General features: G+C 46.9%; 1 protein-coding gene across 1 annotated transcript in view; it reads right to left on the reverse strand.

Moving 5' to 3' along the window:
- Positions 1–895: 895 nt before the first annotated feature.
- The window catches only part of tprg1 (tumor protein p63 regulated 1), a 65,563-nt gene continuing 44,047 nt past the window's right edge, over positions 896–22,411 (reverse strand). The window contains exons 5-6 of the mRNA XM_071342276.1: positions 4,628–4,781; positions 896–1,558 (exon numbers count right to left, since the gene is read on the reverse strand). Coding sequence (XP_071198377.1) covers positions 1,364–1,558; positions 4,628–4,781 — 349 coding nt within the window. The 3' untranslated portion in view covers positions 896–1,363. The remainder of the gene's footprint in view (positions 1,559–4,627; positions 4,782–22,411) is intronic.

A 22,411-nucleotide genomic window follows, 5' to 3' on the forward strand; every position in this document is an offset into this window, starting at 1 on the left:
ACTGGGACAGGCTCAGGATAGGATGGGCCTAATTTACTGGGACAGGCTCAGGATAGGATGGGCCTCATTTACCGGGACAGGCTCAGGATAGGATGGGCCTCATTTACCGGGACAGGCTCAGGATAGGATGGGCCTCATTAACTGGGACAGGCACAGGATAGGATGGGCCTAATTTACTGGGACAGGCTCAGGATAGGATGGGCCTCATTAACTGGGACAGGCTCAGGATAGGATGGGCCTCATTAACTGGGACAGGCTCAGGATAGGATGGGCCTCATTTACCGGGACAGGCTCAGGATAGGATGGGCCTCATTTACCGCGACAGGATAGGATCGGCAGGCTGGTTATTGTCTGACATGGGCCCAGTGCTATAGATACAAGCATGGCAGCAGGACATGTGGTATATACTCACAAATCAGGGGAAATTACCAGTACCTTGCTCACTGTAATAACAGACTATACACCTTAAAACAGAGCTGAGAAACACACCCTCTTGTTCCAGTGAGTCTGTAAGAGAATGACACAGGGACAATATCTTGACCCACGTCCAAAATGTCATCCTAATCCCTAAGTAGTGCACTACCTATTCCCTAAGTAGTGCACTACCTATTCCCTAAGTAGTGCACTACCTATTCCCTAAGTAGTGCACTACCTAGGGATTAGGGTGCCAATTTGGGACAAGACCCAAGGACCACAGAGGGGAGAAACTCCCATGGCAAACAGTGGTGAATTATTATAGCATCGGTGAAGAGGTCGAATGTAAAGCTCCTGGAATAGCAAGGGAATCAATCATCCAACCAAAGGATCTGGTGAAAATGTGGATGTTACTGGCTGTTTTATACATGAAGTAATTAAGTTAGAGAATGGTGAAAATCAGACGAGCTGTAGAAGAGAGTCACGGTATTGTATAAACTTTATCAACTCTGGGACGGCAGGAACTAATTTGGCACGGTAACTACGTAGGAGATGAACCCTAAAGGGGAACTACGTTCACACTTTAACACTTTTCTACGACAGAAAACTAACACTAACATTTTCAAAATTGACCGCTAAAAATACATTTTAAATTAGCATCGAAACATATCCTTCCAACTATAAAAATTATACAAAACGACTTCAAATTTGTAAATAGGCCAAAATAATGAATGTAAACAAAGAAACAGAAAGAAATTACATCTAACGTCTAGCTAAAGTTTAGTTAAAACCAGAGCGTGAACTATAAGGAATGACCAAGCTAAGATTAGACACAAGATTAAACATATTTATAATGTTACTTTATATCTGTAACTAGGCCACAAGTGCAAACTATGATTAAATAACCCAAGTAGTAATGTACATTCAAAGATTCTAGCTAAAGCATTGTTTAAAAGCCGATGTTTCCCCGTGCCAGGCAGTATCCCAGCTTGTTCTGGTTCCCGATGAAGGACATCAGACCCACGTAGGACTCGATGAGCAGGGGCTGGTTCAGCACCAGGACCCCGTTGGCCTTCCCAGGGACGGGTGTCTTTAGGTGGGACTTCTGGGCTGCCTCCGTCAGCCGCTCACGGAAACTCTGGATCTGAGAAAGGGGAGGGAGGGAAGAGGGAGGGAGAGAGAGAGAGAGAAAACAGACCGCATTGACAAACTGTTAAAAAAAAGTAGCTGGTCGACAAACTACCTCTGACCAAAGAACATTATCCGTCATTTTCTGTTCATTTCCAGACGACTCATTTGAATTGCCGCTTCTCGCCAACACCCAGCAGGAGGTTACTAAAACAGTGGACACCCGCTGCTTTTTACTGTTGAACAGTCTGGAGTATTTTCTCTATAAGAGAGGGAAGGGGAGAGGGAAGGAGAGAGGGAAGGGGAGAGGGAAGGGGAGAGGGAAGGGGAGAGGGAAGGGGAGAGGGAAGGGGAGAGGGAAGGGGAGAGGGAAGGGGAGAGGGAAGGGGAGAGGGACGAGAGAGGGAAGGAGAGAGGGAAGGGGAGAGGGAAGGCAGGGTGGATCCATCCCATCAAAACATGAAAAACATCCCAATGATAGATACCCTCAACCCACTCTGTAACGTAACCCAACCCACTCTGTAACGTAACCCAACCCACTCTGTAACGTAACCCAACCCACGCTGTAACGTAACCCAACCCACGCTGTAACGTAACCCAACCCACTCTGTAACGTAACCCAACCCACGCTGTAACGTAACCCAACCCAACCCACTCTGTAACGTAACCCAACCCACTCTGTAACGTAACCCAACCCACTCTGTAACGTAACCCAACCCACGCTGTAACGTAACCCAACCCACGCTGTAACGTAACCCAACCCACTCTGTAACGTAACCCAACCCACGCTGTAACGTAACCCAACCCAACCCACTCTGTAACGTAACCCAACCCACTCTGTAACGTAACCCAACCCACTCTGTAACGTAACCCAACCCACTCTGTAACGTAACCCAACCCACTCTGTAACGTAACCCAACCCACTCTGTAACGTAACCCAACCCACTCTGTAACGTAACCCAACCCACTCTGTAATGTAACTCTCTGTAGCAACTTCCTGTGAGCTTTTCTGAAGATTTATAGTTTGCTGTTCAGAACATCTTGTGTTGCAGTTGATTGTGTCTCAATACACTTTATTCAAATGACATCAAATACCCTATCAGAAGCTTCTAAAGCCATGACATCATTGTCTTGAATTTTCCTACCTGTTTAAAGGCACAGTCAACTTAGTGTATGTAAACTTCTGACCCACTGGAATTGTGATTCAGTGAATTATAAGTGAAATAATCTGTCTGTAAACAATTGTTGGAAAAATGACTAACCGACTTGCCTATAGTTTGTTAACAAGAAATTTGTGGAGTGGTTGAAAAATGAGTTTTAATGACTCCAACCTAAGTGTATGTAAACTTCCCACTTCTACTGTATATCTGGGAATCACTAACTAATACATCTGAAGTATACCAGGGTGTGATGTTGCATTTCAACATTTCAGTGGAAAGGAGAGGTGTCGTCCATTAGCATATATTGCTGATTAACCGTATGAAAATAAAGAGTATTTATTTATGTATGGTGGAGATAGAGCCCATAAACCTCTACCCTACAACAGATGGATACCCGAGCTGAAATCTACTTCACAGAGGACATTGGACTTGTGGTTTATGTTCCTGACATGCAGGGTAGTAGGATAGGGTGGTAGGATGGTAGGGTGGTAAGGTGGTAGGATGGTAAGGTGGTAGGGTGGTAGGATGGTAGGGTGGTAAGGTGGTAGGGTGGTAGGATGGTAGGGTGGTAAGGTGGTAGGATGGTAGGGTGGTAGAGTGGTAAGGTGGTAAGGTGGTAGGGTGGTAAGGTGGTAGGGTGGTAGGATGGTAGGGTGGTAGTGTGGTAGGATGGTAGGGTGGTAAGGTGGTAGGATGGTAGGGTGGTAGGGTGGTAGGATGGTAAGGTGGTAGGGTGGTATGCTAGTAGTATGGTAGGATGGTAGGGTGGTAGGATGGTAGGGTGGTAGGATGGTAAGGTGGTAGGATGGTATGCTAGTAGTACGGCAAGGTGGTAAGGTGGTAGGGTGGTAAGGTGGTAGGATGGTAAGGTGGTAGGATGGTAGGGTGGTAGCATGGTAGGGTGGTAGAGTGGTAAGGTGGTAGGATGGTAAGGTGGTAGGATGGTAGGAAGATAGGGTGGTAGGAAGATAGGATGGTAGGGTGGTAGGATGGTAGGGTGGTAGTGTGGAAGGGTGGTAGGATGGTAAGGTGGTAGGGTGGTAGGATGGTAGGGTGGTAGTGTGGAAGGGTGGTAGGATGGTAGGATGGTAAGGTGGTAGGATGGTAGGGTGGTAGGATGGTAGGGTGGTAGGATGGTAAGGTGGTAGGATGGTAGGATGATAGGGTGGTAGGGTGGTAGGATGGTAGGGTGGTAAGGTGGTAGGGTGGTAGGATGATAGGGTGGTAGGATGGTAGGATGGTAAGGTGGTAGGATGGTAGGATGGTAGAGTGGTAGGATGGTAAGGTGGTAGGATGGTAAGGTGGTAGGATGGTAGGATGGTAGGGTGGTAAGGTGGTAGGATGGTAGGGTGGTAGGGTGGTAGTGTGGAAGGGTGGTAGGATGGTAAGGTGGTAGGGTGGTAGGATGGTAGGGTGGTAGGATGGTAAGGTGGTAGGATGGTAGGGTGGTAGGATGGTAAGGTGGTAGGATGGTAGGGTGGTAGTGTGGAAGGGTGGTAGGATGGTAAGGTGGTAAGGTGGTAGTATGGTAGTATGGTAGGATGGTAGTGTGGTAGGATGGTAAGGTGGTAGGGTGGTAGGATGGTAGGGTGGTAGTGTGGAAGGGTGGTAGGATGGTAAGGTGGTATGCTAGTAGTACGGTAAGGTGGTAAGGTGGTAGGGTGGTAGGATGGTAAGGTGGTAGGATGGTAAGGTGGTAGGATGGTAAGGTGGTAGGATGGTAAGGTGGTAGGATGGAAGGGTGGTAGGATGGAAGGGTGGTAGTGTGGAAGGGTGGTAGGATGGTAAGGTGGTAGGATGGTAAGGTGGTAGGGTGGTAGTGTGGAAGGGTGGTAGGATGGTAGGATGGTAGGGTGGTAGGATGGTAAGGTGGTAGGATGGTAGGGTGGTAGGATGGTAAGGTGGTAGGATGGTAGGATACTCACCTCACACAGAGCAGTGAACCTGTGGTCTATGTTCCTGACCGGGTGATAGGTAAAGGTGCTGAACGGGTAGTCTGTAGTGAACGGGTTCCATTTAGACAAGAACGAGGGTTCCCTTAGCCGGTCCCAGAACACACGCACACCCTCTCCTTCTCTCCTGAAAACACAGAAACGTTATCAGAACACACCCTCTCCTTCTCTCCTGAAACCACAGAAACGTTATCAGAACACACCCTCTCCTCCTCTCCTGAAACCACAGAAACGTTATCAGAACACACCCTCTCCTCCTCTCCTGAAACCACAGAAACGTTATCAGAACACACCCTCTCCTTCTCTCCTGAAACCACAGAAACGTTATCAGAACACACCCTCTCCTCCTCTCCTGAAACCACAGAAACGTTATCAGAACACACCCTCTCCTCCTCTCCTGAAAACACAGAAAGGTTATCAGAACACACCCTCTCCTCCTCTCCTGAAAACACAGAAACGTTATCAGAACACACCCTCTCCTTCTCTCCTGAAACCACAGAAACGTTATCAGAACACACCCTCTCCTCCTCTCCTGAAACCACAGAAAGGTTATCAGAACACACCCTCTCCTCCTCTCCTGAAACCACAGAAAGGTTATCAGAACACACCCTCTCCTCCTCTCCTGAAACCACAGAAAGGTTATCAGAACACACCCTCTCCTCCTCTCCTGAAAACACAGAAAGGTTATCAGAACACACCCTCTCCTCCTCTCCTGAAACCACAGAAACGTTATCAGAACACACCCTCTCCTTCTCTCCTGAAACCACAGAAAGGTTATCAGAACACACCCTCTCCTCCTCTCCTGAAACCACAGAAACGTTATCAGAACACACCCTCTCCTCCCGTCCTGGAGGAAAGCATAGACGAAAACAACACAATCTGAAACTACACAGTTCAGCTGGTAGAGAATGATGCTTTGTAACGCCAGGATAGTGGGTTCGATTCCCGGGACCACCCAAACATAAAATGTATGCACACATGACTATAATACGCTTTGGATAAAAGAGTCAAGCTAAATATTATATACAGTATTATTATAACATTATGAAACTATAAACAAAAAACAAACAACAACAATCAACAACAACCAGTCAACACAAACAATCAACAAACAGTAAACTGCACATGTATATTTATCATCTGATTTCAATTATGCATTCATCTTTATTCTGTCACAAAACATCAAAAATCAAAACTTGATGTTTTCACATTCTAAATATGTTTCCCTCTCTTCCCTCTCCTCCTCCCTCTCTTCCCTCTCCTCTTCCCTCTCTTCCCTCTCCTCCTCCCTCTCCTCTTCCCTCTCTTCCCTCTCTTCCCTCTCTTCCAGAAATAAACAGGAAGCTCAGTCTTATCATCGGTCTATTACTGAACATTACTATCATGTTGAAACATTACAGCAGTTTCTCTGTCTCTGGCCACAACCGGAAATCTATCTCAACGGTCAGTCTTCCTGTCTGGACAGTCTTCCTGCCTGGACAGCCTTCCTGCCTGGACAGCCTTCCTGCCTAGACAGCCTTCCTGCCTAGACAGCCTTCCTGCCTAGACAGCCTTCCTGCCTAGACAGCCTTCCTGCCTAGACAGCCTTCCTGCCTAGACAGCCTTCCTGCCTAGACAGTCTTCCTGCCTAGACAGTCTTCCTGCCTAGACAGTCTTCCTGCCTAGACAGTCTTCCTGCCTGGACAGCCTTCCTGCCTGGACAGCCTTCCTGCCTGGAGAGTCTTCCTGCCTGGAGAGTCTTCCTGCCTGGAGAGTCTTCCTGCCTGGAGAGTCTTCCTGCCTGGAGAGTCTTCCTGCCTGGAGAGTCTTCCTGTCTGGACAGTCTTCCTGCCTGGACAGTCTTCCTGCCTGGAGAGTCTTCCTGCCTGGAGAGTCTTCCTGCCTGGAGAGTCTTCCTGCCTGGAGAGTCTTCCTGCCTGGAGAGTCTTCCTGCCTGGAGAGTCTTCCTGCCTAGACAGTCTTCCTGCCTAGACAGTCTTCCTGCCTAGACAGCCTTCCTGCCTAGACAGCCTTCCTGCCTGGACAGCCTTCCTGTCTGGACAGTCTTCCTGCCTGGACAGTCTTCCTGCCTGGAGAGTCTTCCTGTCTGGACAGTCTTCCTGCCTGGAGAGTCTTCCTGCCTGGACAGCCTTCCTGTCTGGACAGTCTTCCTGCCTGGACAGTCTTCCTGCCTGGCCCATATGGATGTGATAGACTAGGATACTATATGAATGGACAGTCTTCCTGCCTGGACAGTCTTCCTGCCTGGACAGTCTTCCTGCCTGGACAGTCTTCCTGCCTGGACAGTCTTCCTGCCTGGACAGTCTTCCTGCCTAGACAGTCTTCCTGCCTGGACAGTCTTCCTGCCTAGACAGTCTTCCTGCCTGGACAGTCTTCCTGCCTGGACAGTCTTCCTGCCTGGACAGTCTTCCTGCCTGGCCCGTAGGGATGTGATAGACTAGGATACTATATGAATGGACAGTCTTCCTGCCTGGACAGTCTTCGTGCCTGGACAGTCTTCCTGCCTGGACAGTCTTCCTGCCTGGCCCGTATGGATGTGATAGACTAGGATACTATATGAATGGACAGTCTTCCTGCCTGGACAGTCTTCCTGCCTGGACAGTCTTCCTGCCTGGACAGCCTTCCTGCCTGGACAGCCTTCCTGCCTGGACAGTCTTCCTGCCTGGACAGTCTTCCTGCCTGGACAGTCTTCCTGCCTGGAGAGTCTTCCTGTCTGGAGAGTCTTCCTGTCTGGAGAGTCTTCCTGCCTGGAGAGTCTTCCTGCCTGGACAGTCTTCCTGCCTGGACAGTCTTCCTGCCTGGACAGTCTTCCTGCCTGGACAGTCTTCCTGCCTGGACAGTCTTCCTGCCTGGACAGTCTTCCTGCCTGGCCCATATGGATGTGATAGACTAGGATACTATCTGAATGGACAGTCTTCCTGCATGTTGAAAAGTAATCTTTCGATATGTCATTTTCTTACATTTAGTTTTGTAATTGACTAAAACAAGCAGAGAAAATTGTGCTTGAAAAATATATATTTTTTGTTGTTGCTGTAAGCCAATGGACCACAGGTTGAGAGAAACCTGTCTAACAGAACACAGAGGGTGTTCTGTAATGGAAGCCTCTCCAACATAATCCAAGTAGAATCAGGCATTCCCCCAGGGTAGAAGATTTCTCAACAGGCATCCCCCAGGACAGCAGATTTTTCAACAGGCATTCCCCCAGGGCAGCAGATTTTTCAACAGGCATTCCCCCAGTGCAGCAGATTTTTCAACAGGCATTCCCCCAGGGCAGCAGATTTTCCAACAGGCATTCCCCCTGGGCAGCAGATTTTCCAACAGGCATTCCCCCTGGGCAGCAGATTTTTCAACAGGCATTCCCCCAGGGCAGCAGATTTTTCAACAGGCATTCCCCCAGGGCAGCAGATTTTCCAACAGGCATTCCCCCAGGGCAGCAGATTTTCCAACAGGCATTCCCCCAGGGCAGCAGATTTTCCAACAGGCATTCCCCCAGGGCAGCAGATTTTTCAACAGGCATTCCCCCAGGGCAGCAGATTTTTCAACAGGTATCCCCCAGGGCAGCAGATTTTTCAACAGGCATTCCCCAGGGCAGCAGATTTTTCAACAGGCATTCCCCCAGGGCAGCAGATTTTTCAACAGGCATTCCCCCAGGGCAGCAGATTTTTCAACAGGCATTCCCCCAGGGCAGCAGATTTTTCAACAGGCATTCCCCAGGGTAGAAGATTTCTCAACAGGCATCCCCCAGGACAGCAGATTTTTCAACAGGCATTCCCCCAGGGCAGCAGATTTTTCAACAGGCATTCCCCCAGGGCAGCAGATTTTTCAACAGGCATTCCCCCAGGGCAGCAGATTTTCCAACAGGCATTCCCCCTGGGCAGCAGATTTTCAACAGGCATTCCCCCAGGGCAGCAGATTTTTCAACAGGCATTCCCCCAGGGCAGCAGATTTTCCAACAGGCATTCCCCCAGGGCAGCAGATTTTCCAACAGGCATTCCCCCAGGGCAGCAGATTTTTCAACAGGCATTCCCCCAGGGCAGCAGATTTTTCAACAGGCATTCCCCAGGGCAGCAGATTTTTCAACAGGCATTCCCCCAGGGCAGCAGATTTTTCAACAGGCATTCCCCCAGGGCAGCAGATTTTTCAACAGGCATTCCCCAGGGCAGCAGATTTTCAACAGGCATTCCCCCAGGGCAGCAGATTTTCAACAGGCATTCCCCCAGGGCAGCAGATTTTCAACAGGCATTCCCCAGGACAGCAGATTTTTCAACAGGCATTCCCAGGGCAGCAGATTTTCCAACAGGTATCCCCCAGGGCAGCAGATTTTTCAACAGGCATTCCCCCAGGGCAGTAGATTTTTCAACAGGCATTCCCCAGGGCAGCAGATTTTCAAATGGCATTCCCCCAGGGCAGCAGATTTTTCAACAGGCATTCCCCCAGGGCAGCAGATTTTTCAATCTTTACTAATGACCTGCCACTGGCTCTGAGTAAAGCCAGTGTTTCTATGTATGCTGATGACTCAGTACTAAACACGTCAGCTACTACAGCGACTGAAATGACTGAAATACTTAAAGAGTTGCAGTTCGTTTCAGAGTGGGTGGCAAGGAATAAGTTAGTCCTAAATATTTATAAAACTAAAAGCATTGTATTTGGGACAAATCATTCACTAAACCCTAAACCTCAACTAAGTCTTGTAATGAATAATGTGGAAATTGAGCAAGTTGAGGTGACTAAACTGCTTGGAGTAACCCTGGATTGTAAACTGTCATGGTCAAAACATGTTGACACAACAGTAGCTAAGATGGGGGGAGTCTGTCCATAATAAAGCACTGCTCTGCCTTCTTAACAACACTATCAACAAGGCAGGTCCTACAGGCCCTAGTTTCTACCTTCTTAACAACACTATCAACAAGGCAGGTCCTACAGGCCCTAGTTTCTACCTTCTTAACAGCACTATCAACAAGGCAGGTCCTACAGGCCCTAGTTTCTACCTTCTTAACAGCACTATCAACAAGGCAGGTCCTACAGGCCCTAGTTTCTACCTTCTTAACACCACTATCAACAAGGCAGGTCCTACAGGCCCTAGTTTCTACCTTCTTAACACCACTATCAACAAGGCAGGTCCTACAGGCCCTAGTTTTTACCTTCTTAACACCACTATCAACAAGGCAGGTCCTACAGGCCCTAGTTTCTACCTTCTTAACAGCACTGTCAACAAGGCAGGTCCTACAGGCCCTAGTTTCTACCTTCTTAACAGCACTATCAACAAGGCAGGTCCTACATGCCCTAGTGTCTACCTTCTTAACAACACTATGAACAAGGCAGGTCCTACAGGCCCTAGTTTCTACCTTCTTAACAACACTATCAACAAGGCAGGTCCTACAGGCCCTAGTTTCTACCTTCTTAACAGCACTATCAACAAGGCAGGTCCTACAGGCCCTAGTTTCTACCTTCTTAACAGCACTATCAACAAGGCAGGTCCTACAGGCCCTAGTTTCTACCTTCTTAACACCACTATCAACAAGGCAGGTCCTACAGGCCCTAGTTTCTACCTGCTTAACAGCACTATCAACAAGGCAGGTCCTACAGGCCCTAGTTTCTACCTTCTTAACACCACTATCAACAAGGCAGGTCCTACAGGCCCTAGTTTCTACCTTCTTAACACCACTATCAACAAGGCAGGTCCTACAGGCCCTAGTTTCTACCTTCTTAACAGCACTGTCAACAAGGCAGGTCCTACAGGTCCTAGTTTCTACCTTCTTAACACCACTATCAACAAGGCAGGTCCTACAGGCCCTAGTTTCTACCTTCTTAACAGCACTGTCAACAAGGCAGGTCCTACAGGTCCTAGTTTCTACCTTCTTAACAGCACTATCAACAAGGCAGGTCCTACAGGCCCTAGTTTCTACCTTCTTAACAACACTATCAACAAGGCAGGTCCTACAGGCCCTAGTTTCTACCTTCTTAACAACACTATCAACAAGGCAGGTCCTACAGGCCCTAGTTTCTACCTTCTTAACACCACTATCAACAAGGCAGGTCCTACAGGCCCTAGTTTCTACCTTCTTAACAGCACTATCAACAAGGCAGGTCCTACAGTCCCTAGTTTCTACCTTCTTAACACCACTATCAACAAGGCAGGTCCTACAGGCCCTAGTTTTGTCTCACCTGGACTACTGTTCAGTCGTGTGGCCAGGTGCCACAAATTGGAATTTAGGAAAATTGCAATTTCTCAGAACAGGGCAGCACGGCTGGCCCTTGGATGTACACAGAGAGCTAACATTAATAATATGCATGTAAATCTCTCCTGGCTGAAAGTGGATGAGAGATTGACTTCATCACTACTTGTATTTGTGAGAAGTATTGACATGTTAAATGCACCGAGCTGTCTGTTTAAACTACTAACACACAGCTCAGACACCCATCCATACCCCACAAGACATGCCACCAGAGGTCTGTTTAAACTACTAACACACAGCTCAGACACCCATCCATACCCCACAAGACATGCCACCAGAGGTCTGTTTAAACTACTGGCACACAGCTCAGACACCCATCCATACCCTACAAGACATGCCACCAGAGGTCTCTTCACAGACCCCAAGTCCAGAACAGACTATGGGAGGTGCACAGTACTACATAGAGCCATGACTACATGGAACTCTATTCCACATCCAGTAACTGATGCAGCAGGAGAATCAGATAAAGCTGTAAAACCATTTTTTTTAATGTATAAATATACACCTTATGGAACAGCGTGAACTGTGAAGAGTCACAAACACAGTTTACATACACACTATACACACACTATACACACACACTATACACACACACTATACACACACACTATACACACACACTATACACACACACTATACACACACACTATACACACACACTATACACACACACACAAAATACACACACACTATACACAAGTAACAAACACACTATACACACACACACAGCAAACACAGTTTACATACACACTATACACACACACACAAAATACACACACACTATACACAAGTAACAAACACACTATACACACACACACAGCAAACACAGTTTACATACACACTATACACACACACACAAAATACACACACACTATACACACACACTATACACAAGTAACAAACACACTATACACACACACTATACACAAGTAACAAACACACTATACACACACACACAGCAAACACAGTTTACATACACACTATACACACACACACAAAATACACACACACTATACACAAGTAACAAACACACTATACACACACACACAGCAAACACAGTTTACATACACACTATACACACACACACAAAATACACACACACTATACACAAGTAACAAACACACTATACACACACACACACACTATACACACACACTATACACAAGTAACAAACACACTATACACACACACACAGCAAACACAGTTTACATACACACTATACACACACACACAAAATACACACACACTATACACAAGTAACAAACACACTATACACACACACACAGCAAACACAGTTTACATACACACTATACACACACACACAAAATACACACACACTATACACAAGTAACAAACACACTATACACACACACACAGCAAACACAGTTTACATACACACTATACACACACACACAAAATACACACACACTATACACAAGTAACAAACACACTATACACACACACACACTATACACACACACTATACACAAGTAACAAACACACTATACACACACACACAGCAAACACAGTTTACATACACACTATACACACACACACAAAATACACACACACTATACACAAGTAACAAACACACTATACACACACACACAGCAAACACAGTTTACATACACACTATACACACACACACAAAATACACACACACTATACACAAGTAACAAACACACTATACACACACACACAGCAAACACAGTTTACATACACAATATACACACACACGTAACATACACACTACACAATGTACACACATTTCATGTATTGTGAAACACTACACACACACACACACACACACACACAATGTACACACATTTCATGTATTGTGAAATGTGTTGGAAAATGTATTTTAATGTTTAAAAATTGTATTATAATGTATATTACTGTCTTCATTTTTGCTGGACCCCAGGAAGAGTAGCTGCTGCCTTGACAGGAACTAATGGGGATCCATAATAAACCCCAGGAAGAGTAGCTGCTGCCTTGACAGGAACTAATGGGGATCCATAATAAACCCCAGGAAGAGTAGCTGCTGCCTTGACAGGAACTAATGGGGATCCATAATAAACCCCAGGAAGAGTAGCTGCTGTCTTGACAGGAACTAATGGGGATCCATAATAAACCCCAGGAAGAGTAGCTGCTGCCTTGACAGGAACTAATGGGGATCCATAATAAACCCCAGGAAGAGTAGCTGCTGCCTTGGCAGGAACTAATGGGGATCCATAATAAACCCCAGGAAGAGTAGCTGCTGACTGTACAACAGCACAACAGTATAACAGTCTGTCACTAACCTAGCTACTACCTCCAGGGCTCATACTTCACTGAATGTGCAATATGTTTACTAGGCTTACAGGCCACCTAGCTACAGCATATTCCTTCCTCCAACTTTTTTCTTTGCCAGTTTCTTTCTCTTGCCATTTTAAGTAAATTTTTATCTCTTTCTCTCGCTCTCCCTCTAAATGAAAAGGCCTTGAAGGCATATCTTTACACAGCTAGGCTCAGAAGACTGTCTGCCGTCGAGTCTGGCAGTAAACAGAGCCCTACTAATCCTGTAGAGTCTGGCAGTAAACAGAGCCCTACTAATCCTGTAGAGTCTGAGAGGTAAACAGAGCCCTACTAATCCTGTAGAGTCTGAGAGGTAAACAGAGCCCTACTAATCCTGTAGAGTCTGGCAGTAAACAGAGCCCTACTAATCCTGTAGAGTCTGAGAGGTACACAGAGCCCTACTAATCCTGTAGAGTCTGAGAGGTAAACAGAGCCCTACTAATCCTGTAGAGTCTGAGAGGTAAACAGAGCCCTACTAATCCTGTAGAGTCTGAGAGGTAAACAGAGCCCTACTAATCCTGTAGAGTCTGAGAGGTAAACAGAGCCCTACTAATCCTGTAGAGTCTGAGAGGTAAACAGAGCCCTACTAATCCTGTAGAGTCTGAGAGGTAAACAGAGCCCTACTAATCCTGTAGAGTCTGAGAGGTAAACAGAGCCCTACTAATCCTGTAGAGTCTGAGAGGTAAACAGAGCCCTACTAATCCTGTAGAGTCTGAGAGGTAAACAGAGCCCTGCTAATCCTGTAGAGTCTGAGAGGTACACAGAGCCCTGCTAATCCTGTAGAGTCTGAGAGGTAAACAGAGCCCTACTAATCCTGTAGAGTCTGAGAGGTAAACAGAGCCCTACTAATCCTGTAGAGTCTGAGAGGTAAACAGAAATGCACCTCTCCCCTCTGGTCCCCCTCTCCCCTCTGGTCCTCCTCTCCCCTCCGGGCCCCCTCTCTCCTCCGGGCCCCCTCTCCCCTCCGGTCCCCCTCTCCCCTCCGGTCCCCCTCTCTCCTCCGGTCCCCCTCTCCCCTCCGGTCCCCCTCTCCCCTCCGGTCCCCCTCTCCCCTCCGGTCCCCCTCTCCCCTCCGGTCCTCCTCTCCCCTCCGGTCCTCCTCTCCCCTCCTCTCCCCTCTCTCCTCCGGTCCCCCTCTCTCCTCCGGTCCCCCTCTCCCCTCCGGTCCCCCTCTCCCCTCTCCCCTCCGGTCCTCCTCTCCCCTCCGGTCCCCCTCTCCCCTCCGATCCCCCTCTCCCCTCCGGTCCCCCTCTCCCCTCCGGTCCCCCTCTCCCCTCCGGTCCTCCTCTCCCCTCCGGTCCTCCTCTCCCCTCCGGTCCTCCTCTCCCCTCCGGTCCTCCTCTCCCCTCCGGTCCTCCTCTCCCCTCCGGTCCTCCTCTCCCCTCCGGTCCTCCTCTCCTCTCCGGTCCTCCTCTCCCCTCCGGTCCTCCTCTCCCCTCCGGTCCTCCTCTCCCCTCCGGTCCCCCTCTCCCCTCCGGTCCCCCTCTCCCCTCCGGTCCTCCTCTCCCCTCCGGTCCTCCTCTCCCCTCCGGTCCTCCTCTCCCCTCCGGTCCTCCTCTCCCCTCCGGTCCTCCTCTCCCCTCCGGTCCTCCTCTCCCCTCCGGTCCCCCTCTCCCCTCTGGTCCCCCTCTCCCCTCCGGTCCTCCTCTCCCCTCCGGTCCTCCTCTCCCCTCCGGTCCTCCTCTCCCCTCTGGTCCCCCTCTCCCCTCTGGTCCCCCTCTCCCCTCCGGTCCTCCTCTCCCCTCTGGTCCTCCTCTCCCCTCTGGTCCCCCTCTCTCCTCTGGCCCTCCTCTCCCCCATAAATAACTCACTAACATTCCCTCACTTACTCTCTTGGACAGCCCTGTGTATTTTTCTTCTGATTTCTCAGGAAAATAAATGACGTCATTTAGCGATGAACTGCTCGCTCAGGTAACAGTAAACGATTGGTTTCCCTATTACTCACTACATTAACTGTTGTAGCTCAGGGATGACTGGGTGTCAGTCCACCTCATACACCTCAGGGTGAGTCACAAACAGTAGCTCTTTGTTTTCCAGTGAATTGAGTGATGCATTCTGCCTGGTGAAAACGTATTTAATCTTTATTTGCCCAGGGAAGTCCCTAAATAATGTATTTTTTTTTACGAGGGAGACCTGATGGAAGCTAGTTACATAGTGAAATACATAACGTGGCACATATAGGTCTCTCTCGTGTAAATTATAGTGTATTTTGTAGTGTAAATTGCATGAGCAAATAGACAAATCCCTCTGAGCTAGAGTTCAGGGTGTGTCTATTTGAAGATGGGATCTCTGCAAAGCGGTGTCACACACACACACACACACACACACACACACACACACACACACACACACACACACACACACACACACACACACGCTCTAACTCCCTTTCCATAGCCGCGGGAAGTAGGGGTGCTGGAAATGCTGGTGTTGAGATGGTAAAACTGAGAGAATGTGTGTCGCTGCAGTAAAATTATATATATATATACACACATACACAACATGACCAAAAGTATGTGGACACCTGCTCGTCCAACATCTCATTCCAAAATCATGGGCATTAATATGGAGTTGGTCCCCTCTTTGCTGCTCTAACAGCCTCCACTCTTCAGGGAAGTCATTAATATGGAGTTGGTCCCCCCTTTGCTGCTCTAACAGCCTCCACTCTTCAGGGAAGTCATTAATATGGAGTTGGTCCCCTCTTTGCTGCTCTAACAGCCTCCACTCTTCAGGGAAGTCATTAATATGGAGTTGGTCCCCCCTTTGCTGCTATAACAGCCTCCATTCTTCAGGGAAGTCATTAATACGGAGTTGGTCCCCCCTTTGCTGCTATAACAGCCTCCACTCTTCAGGGAAGTCATTAATATGGAGTTGGTCCCCCCTTTGCTGCTATAACAGCCTCCACTCTTCTGGGAAGTCATTAATATGGAGTTGGTCCCCCCTTTGCTGCTATAACAGCCTCCCCTCTTCAGGGAAGTCATTAATATGGAGTTGGTCCCCCCTTTTCTGCTATAACAGCCTCCACTCTTCAGGGAAGTCATTAATATGGAGTTGGTCCCAGAAAATCACATTGTAAGATTTTTAAGTAATTCATTTGCATTTTATTGCATGACATAAGCATTTGATCACCTACCAACCAGTAAGAATTCCGGCTCTCACAGACCTGTTAGTTTTTCTTTAAGAAGCCCTCCTGTTCTCCACTCATTACCTGTATTAACTGCACCTGTTTGAACTCGTTACCTGTATAAAAGACAACTGTCCACACACTCAATCAAACAGACTCCAACCTCTCCACAATGGCCAAGACCAGAGAGCTGTGTAAGGACATCAGGGATAAAATTGTAGACCTGCACAAGGCTGGGATGGGCTACAGGACAATAGGCAAGCAGCTTGGTGAGAAGGCAACAACTGTTGGCGCAATTATTAGAAAATTCAAATGCAAATCCACTACAAACACTTAGACATCATTTACAAATGAAGCATTTGTGTTTTAGTGAGTCTGTCAAATCAGAGGCAGTAGGGATGACCAGGGATGTTCTCTTTATAAGTGTGTGAATTGGACCCTTGTTAAGCAACGAAATATGTCCACTGCTGGTATACTTCGTATTTTAGTGAATGTAGTACGGCATCTGGGAAATGTTGGCATACTAAATACTGTACACTACAGTTCAAAAGTTTGGGGTCACTTAGAAATGTCCTTGTTTTCCATGAAATTAGTTGTAAAATGAATAGAAAATATAGTCAAGACGTTGACAAGGTTATAAATTAATGACTTTTAATTGAAATAATAATTGTGTCCTTAAAACTTTGCTTTTGTCAAAGAATCCTCAATTTGCAGCAATTACAGCCTTGCAGACCTTTGGCATTCTAGTTGTCAGTTTGTTGAGGTAATCTGAAGAGATTTCACCCCACGCTTCCTGAAGCACCTCCCACAAGTTGGATTGGCTTGATGGGCACTTCTTACGTACCACACGGTCAAGCTGCTCCCACAACAGCTCAATAGGGTTGAGATCCGGTGACTGAACTGGCCACTCCATTATAGACAGAATACCAGCTGACTGCTTCTTCCCTAAATAGTTCTTGCCTAGTTTGGAGCTGTGCTTTGGGTCATTGTCCTGTTGTAGCAGGAAATTGGCTCCAATTTAGCGCCGTCCACCGGGTATTGCATGGCGTTGCAAAATGGAGTGATAGCCTTCCTTCTTCAAGATCCCTTTGACCCTGTACAAATCTCCAACTTTACCACCACTAAAGCACCCCCAGACCATCACATTGCCTCCACCATGCTTCACAGATGGCGTCAAGCACTCCTCCAGCATCTTTTCATTTTTTCTGCGTCTCATGAATGTTCTTCTTTATGATCCGAACACCTCAAACTTAGATTCGTCTGTCCATAACACTTTTTTACAATCTTCCTCTGTCCAGTGTCTGTGTTCTTTTGCCAATCTTAATCTGTTCTTTTTATTGGCCAGTCTGAGATATGGCTTTTTCTTTGCAACTCTGCCTAGAAGGCCAGCATCCCGGAGTCGCCTCTTCACTGTTGACGTTGAGACTGGTGTTTTGCGGGTACTATTTAACGAAGCTGCCAGTTGAGGACTTGTGAGGCGTCTGTATCTCAAACTAGACACTCTAATGTACTTGTCCTCTTGCTCAGTTGTGCATCGGGGCCTCCCAATCCTCTTTCTATTCTGGTTAGAGCCAGTTTGCGCTGTTCTGTGAAGGGAGTAGAACACATCTTCAGTTTCTTGGCAATTTCTCGCATGGAATAGCCTTCATTTCTCAGAACAAGAATAGACTGACGAGTTTCAGAAGAAAGGTCTTTGTTTCTGGCCATTTTGAGTCTGTAATCGAACCCACAAATGCTGATGCTCCAGATGCTCAACTAGTCTAAAGGCCAGTTTTATTGCTTCTTTAAATCAGAACAACAGTTTTCAGCTGTGCTAACATAATTGCAAAAGGGTTTTCTAATGATCAATTAGCCTTTTAAAATGATAAACTTGGATTAGCTAACATAACGTGCCATTGGAACACAGGAGTGATGGTTGCTGATAATGGGCCTCTGTACGCCTATGTAGATATTCCATAAAAAATCAGCCGTTTCCAGCTACAATAGTAATTTACAACATTAACAAAGTCTACACTGTATTTCTGATCAATTTAATGGACAAAAAAAATGTGCTTTTCTTTCAAAAACAAGGACATTTCTAAGTGACCCCAAACTTTTGAACGGTAGTGTATATGCAATGATTTTACATTTTACATTTACATTTTAGTCATTTAGCAGACGCTCTTATCCAGAGCGACTTACAGTAGAGTGCATACATTTTATTACATTTTAACATACTGAGACAAGGATATCCCTACCGGCCAAACCCTCCCTACCGGCCAAACCCTCCCTAACCCGGACGACGCTATGCCAATTGTGCGTCGCCCCACGGATCTCCCGGTTGCGGCCGGCTGCGACAGAGCCTGGGCGCGAACCCAGAGACTCTGGTGGCGCAGCTAGCACTGCGATGCAGTGCCCTAGACATTTTATTTGTTGTAATGTTCTATCGTCAGCCAGGTGAGCCCTCAGGAACACATCTTGAGCAATAGTACTTCCTGCATGCCAAACACAACAGTATTTCCTCCCCTCCCCTCCTCTCTCCTCCTCCGCATCGGTCCCTCCGCCCAAGCTGTTATTCAGAGCACTGGGGCATTTCCAGTTGCCAGTCTTTGGTCCTTAAAAAACATGCTGTATGTAAAATATTGTGTGAGATAGCTTGGAAAATAAACCAATGTGACTCCGGATGACAACATAATCAAATTTGTTTCCAACATTTGGGCAGTTTTCATAAAGAAGTTAATTCCTCTTGATATGGTTCCGCCCTAATCATCAGCCAGGTGAGCAATAGTACTTCCTGCCTGCCAAGCCCACTTCACCACTCGAGGCTACAGAATATAGCCATCTCCTCCTCGTCAATATATCACACACCCAGCAGTTCAGGGTGGGGCTGTGTTAATAACGCAATCATCTACTATCCCTGTCCACAAAACCACTCTACACACACACACACACTGGCTCCTGAACTCTGCGTGCTGCCAGCCATCCCAGCCTAGCTGCCACCATACCAACTAATTCTACGTAGAAAATGGCTACCTATTCCCTATGTACAGATGTAGGATCTGAATTTGAGCCAGTTTGCTACAGCAGGAAAAGAATCCTGCAGCAACAGGAAATGTGAATTTTATGTGGATTATAATGAATGGAGATTTTTGGAGGGGCTAATCAAGTCAGAAATGTCAAAGTGGAAATTAATAACTTTAGAAGACTTTTTAAAACTCAAATACACTACAAGTTTGCATTTTCTGCTTTGCAGGAAAATTCGCAGAAACAAAGGAGTGATCAAATTAAAATCCTGCATCTGTAGTGCACTACTTTTGCCCAGGGCCCGCTACTTTTGACATAGGCCTCTAGTCAATACTGCACTACATATGGAATAGGGTTCCATTAAGGATGCAGACCAAATGTTCTGCTGGAAGGAAAGGGGAGGGAAGGAGACTCCAGGAGGGTACAACTTCCTAAAGGGGAGGGAAGGAGACTCCAGGAGGGTACAACTTCCTAAAGGGGAGGGAAGGAGACTACAGGAGGGTACAACTTCCTAAAGGGGAGGGAAGGAGACTCCAGGAGGGTACAACTTCCTAAAGGGGAGGGCAGAAGACTCCAGGAGGGTACAACTTCCTAAAGGGGAGGGAAGGAGACTCCAGGAGGGTAGAAAGACACAAAGGGGAGGGAAGGAGACTCCAGGAGGGTAGAAATATCTAAAGGGGAGGGAAGGAGACTCCAGGAGGGTAGAAAGACCTAAAGGGGAGGGAAGGAGACTCCAGGAGGGTAGGAGACTCCAGGATGGTAGGAGACTCCAGGAGGGTACAAAGACACAAAGTCCCGAAAGCCATAAGCCCAAAGCCTTGGCTCAAAGACTACTGATTATGTTTCACCAAAAGAAGGCGAGGGTGGAGGAGAGGGGATAAGGTGTGTATACACTTCCCTTTGTATGAGCGTGGAGCCTATTGCCCTGGTATCAATGGAGATATAAAAGGGTCTGAAGGAGGCAGAATTCCTCAGGTAAGCACCAGGGTGGAGGGACTAGCCCAGACAGGCACAACAGGGCTGGGCTCTCTAACCTGCCAGAGGCCTTGGAAGTCTTCACTGTGTTGAAAATACACCACAACGCTGGGGATTGGACTTTCACTGATCGTCCCGAGAGCTGTACGTAGGTAGGTCCTTAACAACACACATTCACTTAACACATAGACACACAGTCACTTAACACACAGACACACAGTCACTTAACACACAGACACACAGTCACACAGTCACTTAACACATAGACACACAGTCACTTAACACATAGACACACAGTCACTTAACACACAGACACACAGTCACTTAACACATAGACACACAGTCCCTTAACACACAGACACACAGTCACACAACACATAGTCACACAGTCACTTAACACACAGACACACAGTCACTCAACACACAGACACACAGTCACTTAACACACAGACACACAGTCACTTAACACATAGACACTTAACACACAGACACATAGTCACTTAACACACAGACACAGTCACACAGTCACTTAACACATAGACACACAGTCACTTAACACACAGACACACAGTCACTTAACACACAGACACACAGTCACTTAACACACAGACACACAGTCACTTAACACACAGACACACAGTCACTTAACACACAGACACACAGTCACTTAACACACAGACACACAGTCACTTAACACAGACACACAGTCACACAACACATAGTCACACAGTCACTTAACACACAGACACACAGTCACTTAACACACAGACACACAGTCACTTAACACATAGACACACAGTCACTTAACACACAGACACTTAACACAGACACATAGTCACTTAACACACAGACACACAGTCACTTAACACACAGACACATAGTCACTTCACACACAGACACACAGCCACTTAACACACAGTCACTTAACACACAGACACACAGTCACTTAACACACAGACACACAGTCACTTAACACACAGTCACTTAACATACAGTGCCGGAGAAAAAAGGATTTGCCTCATTTCTGATTTTCAAAATGTTTGTTGTTGTTGTTGCATATTTCAGTATCAAATACTATATAAATACTTATTCACGTCGCTGTTCGTGGAGAGGAGAAAGAGCTGAACCTCTGTCAATCACATGTCTTACAGAGACAACTTTACACTGTAGAAGAAGAACATGCAGTATAAAATGAGAAGCAAAAAAACCAATAAAAGAAAAAGGTTGAGGAAACAGAAACACACACACACACACACACACACACACACACACACACACACACACACACACACACACACACACACACACACACACACACACACACACACACACACACACACACACACACACACACACACACACACACACACACACACACACACCCTGTGGTTATATCCGCGGGGGGAGGGCAGGTTTAGGGTCATTAAATATTGTGTGGATAAAGGGCTGGTGGGTGGCAGGCAGGTTGAATAATCTCTAAGTGTATATTGAGGTTTCTCTTTCATTATTTGTATCTGGTGTTAGCGTGTAGACTATCTGGTGTTAGCGTGTAGACTATCTGGTGTTAGCGTGTAGACTATCTGGTGTTAGCGTGTAGACTATCTGGTGTTAGCGTGTAGACTATCTGTTGTTAGCGTGTAGACTATCTGGTGTTAGCGTGTAGACTAAGCCTCAGCTTTAGGGCCTAACTGTCTCACTCCAAATACACAGAAACTGAAAGAAAACTTGGATGCATAAGTTAACGTTGGTCCACTAAGGCAAAAAAAAGGACAAGAGTTGTGAAGAGTTTAATTCAATAAGAGAAAAGCTGCGAAATGGACAGTTGAACAATAACAGAGGGCCAGAACAGTAGTCTGATGTTGAAATGGACAGCTGAACAATAACAGAGGGCCAGAACAGTAGTCTGATGTTGAAATGGACAGCTGAACAATAACAGAGGGCCAGAACAGTAGTCTGATGTTGAAATGGACAGCTGAACAATAACAGAGGGCCAGAACAGTAGTCTGATGTTGAAATGGACAGCTGAACAATAACAGAGGGCCAGAACAGTAGTCTGATGTTGAAATGGACAGCTGAACAATAACA

Source organism: Salvelinus alpinus, chromosome 15 (genome assembly GCF_045679555.1).
Source record: "Salvelinus alpinus chromosome 15, SLU_Salpinus.1, whole genome shotgun sequence".
In the NCBI taxonomy this organism is placed as follows: domain Eukaryota; kingdom Metazoa; phylum Chordata; class Actinopteri; order Salmoniformes; family Salmonidae; genus Salvelinus; species Salvelinus alpinus.